The sequence below is a fragment of the Macaca thibetana genome, chromosome 19, assembly GCF_024542745.1.
Source record: "Macaca thibetana thibetana isolate TM-01 chromosome 19, ASM2454274v1, whole genome shotgun sequence".
Taxonomy (NCBI): Eukaryota; Metazoa; Chordata; class Mammalia; order Primates; family Cercopithecidae; genus Macaca; species Macaca thibetana.
In genome coordinates this window covers 26,517,847-26,530,598 of record NC_065596.1, presented here as the reverse complement: position 1 = coordinate 26,530,598, position 12,752 = coordinate 26,517,847, and the positions used below count along the sequence as shown (strand labels likewise).

At 48.7% G+C, this 12,752-nt stretch overlaps 2 protein-coding genes across 2 annotated transcripts in view; one reads left to right on the top strand and one right to left on the bottom strand.

Moving 5' to 3' along the window:
* MEIOSIN (meiosis initiator) overlaps window positions 1-8,671 on the bottom strand; it is a 38,177-nt gene extending 29,506 nt beyond the window's left edge. The window contains exons 1-2 of the mRNA XM_050772368.1: window positions 8,601-8,671; window positions 3,862-3,966 (exon numbers count right to left, since the gene is read on the bottom strand). Of these exons, the coding sequence (XP_050628325.1) occupies window positions 3,862-3,966; window positions 8,601-8,671 (176 nt within the window). The remainder of the gene's footprint in view (window positions 1-3,861; window positions 3,967-8,600) is intronic.
* The window catches only part of DMWD (DM1 locus, WD repeat containing), a 119,966-nt gene that overhangs the window by 57,716 nt on the left and 49,498 nt on the right, over window positions 1-12,752 (top strand). The gene's annotated exons all lie outside the window — the stretch shown is intronic.

The window sequence follows — 12,752 nt, the reverse complement described above, 5'->3', positions numbered from 1 at the left end:
AGCCAAGGGGGTGTTGGGGTTCTATCCTTAGAGGTAAATTGAGTAGGCTGACCTTAAACTCCTGTCTAGCCCTGATAAATATATATATATTGCACATTATTTCCCGTGTGTTCTAGAGGGGCCCTTGGAAGACCCGGCAACAAACAACTCAGGAAGCAAGGAAGAAAAAGTGTCCAGGTCTACTTATAAAGTTCAAGGTGTTATTTGACCTTGTCTCAGAGGGTTTCCTATAAACCATAGTCCCTGGATGTTTACTCTGGGTTTTACGGGTTTTACAAAGCACTGGGCGAAACTTCTGGGCAAACACAGAGGTTAGGGAGCAACTGAGTGGCTGGGAATCCCAATGTCTTGGCATCCCCTGGGCAGTAGTCCTGAATAAGTACAACCTGGGCTCTGCTCTCAGGGGCCTCCAGGAGCCAGGGACCACCTGCTAGGGCTGCCTCTTTCTTTGCTGGATGGTTTGGGTTTTAGCCAGTTTCCTCCCTCACAGTCTCTATATTTGCATCCGCTAATCTCAGCTGTGCCCTCTGGGTTTTCAGGGAACGGGTCAGCTCCAGCCACATGGGTTTTCTTTCTGTTTCTCTAGACTGCCAAGTTTATTTCTGCCTTAGGGCCTTTACTATTCCCTCTGTTTGGAATGTTCTTTTGCCCTGGTTTTTGTTGTTGTTGTTTTGTTTTGTTTGTTTGTGTGTTTTGAGACACAGTCTTGCTCTGTCACCCAGGCTGGAATGCAGTGGCGAGATCTCAGTTCACTGCAAGCTTTGCCTCCCGGGTTCACGCCTCCTTGGCCTCACGTTCTCCTGCCTCAGCCTCCCAAGTAGCTGGGATTATATGCACCCACCACCATGCCTGGCTAATTTTTTGTATTTTTAGTAGAGACGGGGTTTCACCATGTTAGCCAGGATGGTGTCGATCCCCTGACCTCGTGATCCGCCTGCCTCAGCCTCCCAAAGCACGGGGACAGGCATGAGCCACTGTGCCTGGCCCTGCTTGTTTGTTTTTAAAGAGACAATGAGTTGCTCTGTCACCCAGGCTGATGTGTAATAGCACAATCATAGCTCACTGTAACCTCAAACTCCTGAACTCCACCAATCCTTCTGCTTCAGTCTCCCAAGTAGCTGAGACTTTAGGCACGCACCACCAGGCCAGGCTATATTTTAAATTTTTTTGTAGAGACAAGGCTGGGTGCGGTGGCTCACACCTGTAATCCCAGCACTTTGGAGGTCGAGGCAGGATGACCCCTTGAGCCCAGGAGTTTGAGTCCAGCCTGGGCAACATAGTGAGACCCTGCCTCTACAAAAAAACTTTTAAAAATAAATTTTAAGCTGGGCATGGTGGCTCACACCTGTAATTCCAGCAGTTTGGGAGGCCGAGATGGGTGGATCACCTGAGATCAGGAGTTCAAGACCAGCCTGATCAACGTGGTGAAATCCCATCTCTACTAAAAATACAAAAATTAGCCAGGCATGGTGGCAGGTGCCTGTAATCTCAGCTACTTGGGAGGCTGAGGCAGGAGAATCGCTTGAACCCAGGAGGCGGAGGTTGCAATGAGCAACCGAGATTGCACCATTGCACTCCAGCCTGGGCAACAAGAGCAAAAGCTCCACCTCAAAAAAAAAAAAATAATAAATAATAAAATAAATTTTAAAATAAATTTTTTTGTGGAGACGGGGTCTCTCTATATTGTACAGGCTGTGAAATCTTATTTCTTTCATTATTTATTTATTAATTATAAATATGAACTCCAAGAGGGCAAGAATTGGTTTATTTGTTTGTTTGTTTTTGAGGCAGAGTCTTGCTCTGTTGCCCAGGCTGGAGTGTAGTGGCGGGCTCTTGGCTCACCACAACCTCCACCTCCTGGGCTAGTGATTCTCCTACCTCAGCCTCCCAAGTAGCTGGGATTACCCACAGGACAAGAATTTTCGTTTTATTTATTGCTATATCCCAGGCTGATTGATCCATAAAATGCAGAAAGCACAGTACTTAGAACCCATGATACTTTTAGGGGCTCATGAAAATATTCTAATTCCGAGACGGGCGGATCACTAGGTCAGGAGATCAAGACCATCCTGGCTAACACGGTGAAACCCCGTCTCTACTAAAAAATACAAAAAACTAGCCAGGCGAGGTGGCGGGCGCCTGTAGTCCCAGCTACTCGGGAGGCTGAGACAGGAGAATGGCCCGAACCCGGGAGGCGGAGCTTGCAGTGAGCTGAGATCCGGCCACTGCACTCCAGCCTGGGCGACAGAGCGAGACTCCGTCTCAAAAAAAAAAAAAAAAAAAAAAAAAAAAAAAAATATTCTAATTCCTTTTAAATTAGAACAAAAAATAAATATCACCCCATCTGTAGTATACTTGTCTTTATATTAATACTATCATAAATCACAATTGTTAATATTTTTCTTTTTTTTTCCCCCCAAGATGGAGTCTCACTCTTGTTGCCCAGGCTGGAGTGCAGTGGCATGATCTCAGCTCACTGAAACCTCCGCCTCCTGGGTTCAAGCGATTCTCCTGCATCAGCAACCCAAGTAGCTGGGATAGCAGGTGCCCGCCACCACGCCTCCTAACTTTTGTATTTTTAGTACAGCCAGGGTTTCACCACGTTGGCCAGACTGGTCTCTAACTCCTGACCTTGTGATCCGCCCACCTTGGCCTCCCAAAGTGCTGGGATTACAGGCATGAGCCACTGCGCCCGACTCAGTAAAAAATTATTGAATTAATGAATACTGAGAGGTCTTGGGATAGCCTCTTAGACTTCTGAAGTGGTCTATGAAACTAATTCCCAAGTTTCCTTTTCCCTGAGATAATCAACCTGAACATATCCTAGTTACTTTACTGTTATTGAGATGGAATCTCGCCTTGTTGCCCAGGCTGGAGTGCAGTGGCATGATTTCGGCTATTGCAACCTCCATCTCCCAGGTTCAAGCGATTCTCCTGCCTCAGCCTCCCAAGTAGCTGAGATTACAGGCATGTACCACCACACCTGGCTATTTTTTTTTTTTTTGTATTTTTAGTAGAGATGGGGTTTCACCACGTTGGCCAGGATGGTCTCAATCTCCAGATCTCGTGATCCACCCGACTCGGCCTCCCAAACTGTTGGGATTACAGGCATGAGCCACCGTGCCTGGCCTTCATTTGTTTTAATAGTGTGTAGGGATGTAAGAGTAAGAGCTGCCCCAAAGTGGGACAAAGCAGGGGACAGTCCCAGGAGGTGGCATAAAGGTTGATATATAAGCTCAAGTGTTTGAAGCAGAAACACTGGGATTCCAATCCTAGTTCCGCCACTTGCTGTGTGACTTTGGGCAACTGCTTTCATTTCTCTGTGCCTGTTTCTTCCTCTTTTACAAAATGGAGGTGGTTAGGAAAACCTTTATCCTGTCTGGAAGGTGTTTTGTATAGTGCCTGGTACATAGGGAGTGTTCCTGAAATGTTAGTTCAAGAAAGCGGGTGGTGTCAGGTGCGGTGGCTCACACCTGTGTCCTAGCACCTTGGAAGGCCGAGGCGGGAGGATCACCTGAGGTCAGGAGTTCAAGACCAGCCTGACTAACATGGTGAAACCCCGTTTTAAATAAAAATACAAAAAATTATCTGGGTGTGATGGCACACACCTGTAATCCCAGCTACTTGGGAGGTTGACGCAGGATAATCACTTGAACCCGGGAGGTGGAGGTTGCAGTGAGCCGAGATTGCACCATTGCACTCCAGCTTGGGCAACAAGAGTGAAGCTCCATCTCGAAAAAAAAAAAAAAAGAAAGCGGGTGGACAGTCATTTGTCAGAAGGATTTTAGGGGTAAGAGGTGTTGATGAATGGGCTGTTTTTGCTTGACCAACATCCAATCCCCCCTTTTCTGTTAACAGTACCTCAATTTTCCTTTGAGCAACCATTTCTCCTCCATTCTCAGTCCATGTGGTTCAGAGGGGCTGACCTTATCTTCTCCTTCCACTAGGGAGCACAAAACCAAGGTTCTGCCAAGAATAGTCACAGTGATTGGTTCAGGGTTGGAGTGGTAATCCTAGGTTTGGCCAATCAGAGTTCATCAACCTTAGAGGCTTTCTCTTCTGGGTATATGGAGTTGGCAAGATATGGACCTGGAGCTGCTGGGAACCATCTTGCCCTTCCAAAGGGACAACCTGCAGCTGGGCACGAGGACTCACGCTTGTAATCCCAGCACTTTGGGAGGTCAAGGCAGGCAGATCATTTGAGGTCAGGAGTTTGAGACCAGCCTGACCAACATGGTGAAACCCCGTCTTCGTTAAAACTACAAGAAAGTTAGCCTGGCCTGGTAGCACATGTCTGTAATCTCAGCTACTCAGGAGGCTGAGGCTGAGGCAGGAGAATCCCTTGAACCCGGGACGCGGAGGTTGCAGTGAGCTATCACGCCACTGCACTCCAGCCTGGGCGACAGAGCAAGACTCCATCTCAAACAAACAAACGATAAGATAAAATAAATAAAACAAAGGGACAACCTGCTTGAGACAGAAGCCATCACAGACAATACCAGAACCAAGAGTAACAGATTCCTGGCAACATCATTTAACCTCCATCCTGGAACCAGCCAAGGCTGACACCCTTGAATTTTTTGTTTAAATGATCCAATAGGCTGGGCGTGGTGGCTCACGCTCGTAATCCCAGCACTTTGGGAGGCCGAGGCAGGTGGATCACGAGGTCAGAAGATCGAGACCATCCTGGCTAACACGGTCAAACCCCGTCTCTACTAAAAATACAAAATTAGCCCGGCGTGGTGGTGGGCGCCTGTAGTTCCAGCTACTGGGCAGGCTGAGGCAGGAGAATGGTGTGAACCCAGGAGACGGAGCTTGCAGTGAGCCAAGATCGCGCCACTGCACTCTAGCCTGGGCGACAGAGTGAGACTCCATCTCAAAAAAAAAAAAAAAAGATCCAATAAATCCCTTTTTATGCTTAAGCCACTTTTTGCTAGGTTTCTGTTTATTGCAACTAAGAGTCTTTATCAACACAAGGACCCCCACATCTAGAAAGGGGGATGAAAGTATGAATTGTGGGCAACTCTAAAATTCCAGGAGGAATGGGCAGCGGGATAGGCATTCTTCATTTTCTTCATGGTGCTTCTTCTGAGCATAGCATCTAGGTAGAGAACCTGAACAAAAAACACAGTCCTCATCTTATAATGGTCGGACTTAACATTTTTCAACTTTAGGATGGTGTGAAAGCCATACAAATTCAGTAGAAGTCATACTTCTCTTACTGTGCTGGGCAGCAACACTGGGCCACAGCTCCCAATCAGCCATGTTTTTTTTTTCTTTTTTTTTCTTTTTTTAGACTGAGTCTTGCTCTGTTGCCCAGGCTGGAGTACAGTGGCGCGACCTTGGCTCACTGCAACCTCCACCTCCCGGGTTCAAGTGATTCTCCTGCTTCAGCCTCCTGAGTAGCCGGGATTACAGTCGTGCACCACCATGCCCAGCTAATTTTTGTATCTTTAGTACAGATGGGGTTTCACCATGTTGGCCAGGTTGGTTTCAAACTCCTGATCTCAAGTGATCAGCCCACCTTGGCTTTGCCAAGTGCTGGGATTACAGGCATGAGCCATCAACCATGTATTTTTGACATACAGTATTTTCAATTTATGATAGGTTTATCAGGACATAACCCCGTAGATGCTTAATTTTGGAGTTAATGAAGAGATAGTTGGATGGAAAGTCACTGGGGGGAGATGGTAGGGGTTAACATGAACTCTGGCCTTATTTTTTATTTTTCCAGACTTTGGAGGGAGGGAGAAATCTGATCCAACCCCTAATCTGCTGTGACAATCCCCTCTATAAGATTCATTATACTTGGTGGGTGCTTGATGGATGAATGAATGCGTGAATAAAAGAATGGAAGTAAAGACATGGCAGCTCACGCCTGTAATGCCAGCACTTTTGGAGGCTGAGGCAGAAAGATCACTTGAGCCTAGGAGTTTCAGAGCAGTGTAGGCAGCATAGAGAGACCATGTCCACAATTTTTTTTTTTTTGAGACAGTTTCTCTCTTGTCACCCAGGCTGGAGTGCAATGGCACCATCTCGGCTCACTGCAACCTCTGCCTCCTGAGTTTAAGTGATTCTCCTGTCTCAGCCTCCCAAGTAGCTGGGATTACAGGCATCCACCACCATGCCCAGCTAATTTTTGTATTTTTAGTACAGATGGAGTTTCACCCTGTTGGCCAGGCTGGTCTCAAACTCCTGACCTCAGGTGATCCACTCACCTTGGCCTCCCAAAGTGCTGGGGTTATAGGTGAGAGCCACCACACCTGGCCTTTTTTAAAAATTAGATGGGCTTAGTGGAGTGTACCTGTGGTCCTGCATACTTGGGAGGCTGACGTGGGAGGATTGCTTCCGCCTGGGAGGTCAAAGTCACAGTGAACTGTGATCATGTCACTGCACTCCAGCCTGGGGAACAGAGCAAGACCCTGTCTAAAAAGAAAGAGCCTGGTGTGGTGGCTCATGCCTGTGACCGCAGCACTTTGGGAGGCTGGGTGGATCACTGGATCCCAAGAGTTTGAGACCAGCCTTGGCAACATGGCAAAAATCCATCTCTATGAAAAATACAAAAATTAGCCAGGCGTGTTGGTGTGCACCTATGGTCCCAGCTACTCAGGGAGCTGGGGTGGGAAGATTGTTTGAGCCCAGAAGGTCAAGGCTGCAGTCAGCTGGAACTGCACCACTGCATTCCAGCCTAGGTGACAGAGCAAGACCTTGTTTCAAAAAAAAAAAAAAAAGGAAAGAGGCCAGGCTTGGTGACTCACGCCTGTAATCCCAGCATTTTGGGAGGCCGAGGCGGGTGAATTACCTGAGGTCAGGAGTTTGAGACCAGCCTGACCAACATGGTGAAACCCCGTCTCTACTAAAAATACAAAAATTAGCTGGGCGTGGTGGCTGGCGCCTGTAGTCCCAGCTACTCAGGAGGCTGAGGCAGGAGAATTGCTTGAACCCGGGAGGCGGAGGTTGCAGTGAGCCAAGAGCACGCCATTGCACTCTAGCCTGGGCAGCAAGAGTGAAAATCCATCTCAAAAAAAAAAAAAAAAAAAAAAAAAGTCCCGGTGCGGTGGCTCATGCCTGTAATCCCAGCACTTTGGGAGGCAGGTGGATCACGAGGTCAGGAGATCGAGACCATCCTGGCTAACATGGTGAAACCCCGTCTCTACTAAAAATACAAACAACAACAAAAAAATTAGCCAGGCATGGTGGTGGGTACCTGTAGTCCCAGCTACTCATGAGGCTGAGGCAGGAGAATAGCGTGAATTGGGAACAGAGCTTGCAGTGAGCCGAGATTGTACCACTGCACTCCAGCCTCGGCGACAGAGCAAGACTCCGTCTCAAAAACAGACAGACAAACAAACAAAAAATGGGCCGGGTGCAGTGACTCATGCCTTAATCCCAACACTTTGGGAGGCCAAGGCAGGTGGATCACGAGTTGAGGAGTTTGAGACCAGCCTGGCCAACACAGTGAAACCCTGTCTCTATTAAAAATACAAAAAAAGAAATTAGCTGGGCATGGTGGTGGGCACTTGTAATCCCAGGTACTTGGGAGGCTGAGGCAGGAGAATCACTTGCGCCCAGGAGGTGGAGGTTGCAGTGAGCTGAGATCATGCCACTGCACTCTACAGCCTGGGCATCAGAGAGAGACTCTGTCTAAAAAAAAAAGAAAGAAAGAAAGACACTCAGAATGTCAATTGGGCGTGGCAGCTTAGTAATCCCAGCACTTTGGGAGGCTAAGACAGGAGGATCACTTGAGGCCAGAAGTTCCAGACAAGTCTGAGCAACATAGCAACACCCTGTCTCTACAACAAATAGAAAAATTGGCTGGGTGTGGTGGCATGTGCCTGTAATCTTAGCTGTTCAGAAGGCTGAAGCAGGAGGATCAAGCCTAGGCTCAAAACCAGGAATCCGAAGCTATAGTGAGCTATATGATGCCACCACTGCATTCTAGCATGGGCAACAGAGTGAGACCGTATCTCTGAAAACAAACAAACTCAGAATGTCACAGGCTGCAAGGACCTTAGAAGTTATCTTTGCCATAAAAATAAAAAAAGAAAAAGAAAAAAAGACATGGGCCGGGCATGGTGGCTTACACCTGTAATCCCAGCACTTTGGGAGGCTGAGACAGGCAGACCACTTGAAGCCTGGCGTTGAAGACTAGCCTGGGGAAAATAGCAAAACCCTATCTTTACAAAAAATACAAACATTAGCCAGGCGTAGAGGCATGTGCCTGTAGTCCCAGCTACTCGGGAGGCTGAGGCAGGAGAATCATTTGAGTTCGGGAACGGAGGTTGCAGTGAGCTGGGATCGCACCACTGCACTCCAGCCTGGGCAATGGGAGTGAAACCCTGTCTCATAAATAAATGAATAAATAAATAAGTAAGAAATAAATGATCTTTGCTGATCATCTCAGAGTATTCTCATCTGGAAAATGGTAGGCATCTTTGTATATACTTCCTCAGGGGGGTTGTTGTATGGATTAACAGTTATCATACAAACAAAAGGTTTGGCAAAGAACCTAGCAAATGGTAAATGCTCAGCAAATGTTTTTGTTATTATTATTCAATGAGAGTGGTTGGGGCTATAAGGGAGATGGGGCAAGCCCTTACCTGTCACTGGGACCCACTGAACTAGCTCTGGGCTGTTCAGAGGAACACAAGCATCTGCTGGAACTGAACATCTGCAAAGAGGGAAAAAGAATGATTAGTGACCTCTGAGATTGCGGGAATGATGGGCAGGAAGCCTGATGGGCACCCTTCATTTTCCCTATGATGCTCCTTTGAGCACCCAGAGATCCCACAATAAGAGTCCCCAGCCCCCAACAAATTATGGGCCCAGAAACCCAAATTAAACAGGTAAACCTTGGCCGGGAGTGGTAGCTCACACCTGTAATCCCAGCATTCTGGGAGGCCGAGGCAGGCAAATCAATCGAGGTCAGGAGTTTGAGACCAGCCTGGCCAACATGGTGAAACCCCGTCTCTACTAAAAATACAAAAATTAGCCAGCCATGGGGGTGCACGACTGTAATCCCAGCTACTCGGGAGGCTGAGGCAGGAGAATCACTCAAACCCAGCAGGTGGAGGTTGCAGTGAGCCAGGATCAAGCCACTGCATTCCAGCCCGGACAACAAAGTAAGACTGTGTCTCAAAAACCAAAAACAAACCCCTAAACCTCTAAACTCAAATCTGTGAATCCCAAATTGTAAATCTGGGCCTTAAATCATGATCCAGACTTAAAACTAAAACCAGCAAACCCCTAAGCTTGACTTCAGAACTTAGACATTAATAGTGAGATGCCAGACTCTGAAACAGAGACTACCAGGCCTTAAAAGTGTGGCTTGAGACCTACAGACTGTGATTTTAAGACACTAAAACTGGCCAGGGGTGGTGGCTCATGCCTGTGATGCCAGCACTTTGGGAGGCCAAGGCAGGTGGATCACCTGAGGTCAGGAGTTCGAGACCAGCCTGGTCAACATGGTGAAACTCATCTCTACTGAAAATACAAAAATTAGCTGTGTGTGGTGGCACACGCTTATAGTCTCAGCTACTCGGGAGGCTGAGACAGGAGAATTGCTTGAACCCGGGAGGGAGAGGCTGCAGTTAGCCAAGATCGCACCACTGCACTCCAGCCTGGGTGAGACAGGGAGACTCTGTCCCAAAAAAAAAAAAAAAAAAAAAAAAAAAAAACCAACAAGACACTAAAACTAATACTTTAGAGTCCCAAAATGAGGACCTAAATCCTCACTTTGGAGCCCTCACAAAGCCGGGCACAGTGGCTCAAGCCTGCAATCCTAGCACTTTGGGAGGCCAAGGCGGGAGGATCACTTGATCTCAGGAGTTTGAGACCAGCCTGGTAATATAACAAAACTCCACCTCTACAAAAAAAAAAAAAAATTACCTGGGCATAGTGGCACATGCTTGTAGTCCCAGCTACTTGGGAGGCTGAGGTGGGAGGATTGTTTGAGCCCAGGAGGTCAAGGCTACAGCGAGCTAAAATCGCACCACTGCACTCCAGTCTGGGTGACAAAGTGAGATCTTATCTCAAAAACAAAAAAAGGAGCCCTCCCAAACCTACAAACCCTAAATTGTAATACTGAGATACCCCAGACCCTCAAACTGTCAACTTCTGATCTCCAAATATGATCCTAATACTAAGATTACAGACCACAAGCTGTAACACTATGAACCTATATCCTAAAATAAGAAATCCAGGACCCTATGAAGCAAACCTCACTCCTCCAAATTGACCTCTTAGACCCCCATATTGTCCCTCAAATTGTGGCCCCAACCCTAAAACTGAGATCTCAAATGTGGGTCCTACTCTGAAACCCCAGACCTTAAAACTGGGAGCTCCCATACTCAAAGTGGGCACTCCGGGCCCTAATACGTGCTTTTAAAGACCCGAACTGCAACTCCAGATCCTAAAGCCTCATATGATACATTGGGATTTAGGCCCTAAATCTACACTGAGGCTTCAATTGCCCCAAATTAGGCCCCAGACTCTCAAAATGTTACATCATAACTCAGAACTAAGACTTCCAGATTCCCAAATTGGGATCTCTGGATTCCAAGGAGAAAGCTTCCAGTCACAAAACCCGAGCCCTTCAGATTCCAGAACTAGTCACCCCTAGACACAAATCCCGAGATCCCAGATCGGAACTCGAGAGCCCGGATCCCCAACATAAACAGAGTCTTCTGTTCCTCAAACTCGAACTTGGACCCCTGCCTTCAAACGCGTACTCCTTCGCCCGCGGCCCTGCACCCAGAGCATGTTCTATTCCCCTGAGACACCCCCCGAGAGAGGCTCCTGTGGGGATCCCGGGTTCCCCTAAGCCCAGCTAGTGCTGGGGGAGTCACCCTGCCCCGCGCCCCATTCCCCTTGGCCTCCAGCACCCGCCTCAGGGCGTGCAAAATGGCGTGAGGCTGCCCCCGCCGTTCTGGTTTCTCCGGGCCCCACTCTAGGGAGCCCGATCAGACAGCGTCTCGCGCGGGTCCCGGAAAGACGGCCGCGCGCGGGGGTCCCAGACGGTCTCGGACACCACGTTCCCAACCCGGCTTGGGGTTGGGTGCGAATCCTCCCGGCGCGAGGATCCTGCGCGAGGCGTGAAGAGCAGAGCAAGAGTGCGTTCCTGAGGCCAGGCCACGCCCCCACCAGTTCCAGCCAAGGTGTGCTGGGCACGAGACGACGGGGTTGAAAGGGCAGGGTGCAAGTGGCCGTGCGCACGCGCGCCTCGGGAAGGGCCCTGTCGTCTTGCACAGCGTGAGCTGGGCCTCAAGCCTTCTGACAAGGCCTTTGCCGGCGTGAGCCGCTAGGCGGCCAATCAACGCCCGCTCAGCCACCCGCCTTTTTAAGCGGTCACGCCCCTGCACGACCCCCGTGGTCCAGGGCCTTTGCATCCCAAGGAGGCTGGGTTTCCCCAACTGCCAACTCTCAGGAAGAGAGCGAGAGAGCTCGCTTGTGTCCCTTCTGGCCCTGTGGTGCCCCATTTCCACGTTTTCCCTTCAGTTCTTGTTTCATGAGGGCCTCCTATGTGCCAAGCACCAGGCTGGATGGTGGGAATTTAGCCACTGTCTTCCCAGTGCAATCCAGGCCATGAGAACCTCCGACACATGAGAATCCGGTCAGACGGGAACTCGGTTAATGCAGAGAACAATACGTTGGGAAAGGACTCAAAGAGGAGGGCCATTTGAATTGGGCCTTCTTGGGAGGCCGAGGCTGACGAATCACTTGAGGTCAGGAGTTCCAGACCAGCCTGGCCAACAATGGTGAAACCCCGTCTCTGCTAAAAATACAAAAATTAGCCGGGCGTGGTGGGGCGCCCCTGTAGTCCTAACTACTCGAGAGACTGAGGCAAGAGAATCATTGAACCCAGGAGGTGGAGGTTGAATAAGCTCCAGCCTGGGCGACAGAGCAAGACTGTCTCAATAAATAAATAAATAAATAAATAAATAAATAAATAAAAAAAAATAAAATAATTGCCCCCCCCCCTTTTTTTTGGTAGAGACGAGGGTCTCACTTTTTTGCCCAGGCTGGTCTTGAACTCCTGGACTAAATCCAGTCTCCTGGCTGAGATTATAAGCGTGAGCCACCGCAGCCAGCCTGGAAAATACGTCTTAAGGGGAGGTGATCTAACGATCTAGTCAAGAGTAGAAGCCCTGAAATCCAATATATTTCAGTTCAAATCGTTTTCTTGGCTGTGTTGCCAGCGACAAGAGGCTTAATCTCTTTCTGCCTTATAAATTTAGGATGGTAATTCTTACTAGGGTTGTCTGCAGGGTGTCTGGCATATGGTTCTGATGCAATAAATATTTACTGAACACATATTTACGCTGTTCTAGGTGCTTGAACAAGGTACACAATTATCTCTGCCCTCGTGGAGCTTCTTTTTTTTTTTTTTGAGACGTACTCTCGCTCTGTCCCACCCTGGCTGACGCCGACTCGGCTCACTGCAAGCTCCGCCTCCTGGGTTCACGCCATTCTCTTGCCTCAGCCTCTCTAGTAGCTGGGACTACAGGCGCCCACCACCCCGCCCGGCTAATTTTTTTTGTATTTTTAGTAGAGACGGGGTTTCACCGTGTTAGTCAAGATGGTCTTGATCTCCTGACTTCGCGATCCGCCCGCCTCCGCCTCCCAAAGTGCTGGGACTACAGGCGTGAGCCACCGCGCCCGGCCTTCTTCTTCTTCTTCTTTTTTTTTTTTTTTTTAAGAAACGGCAGGGTCTCATTCTGTCACCCAAAAAGAGACGGCAGGGTCTCATTCTG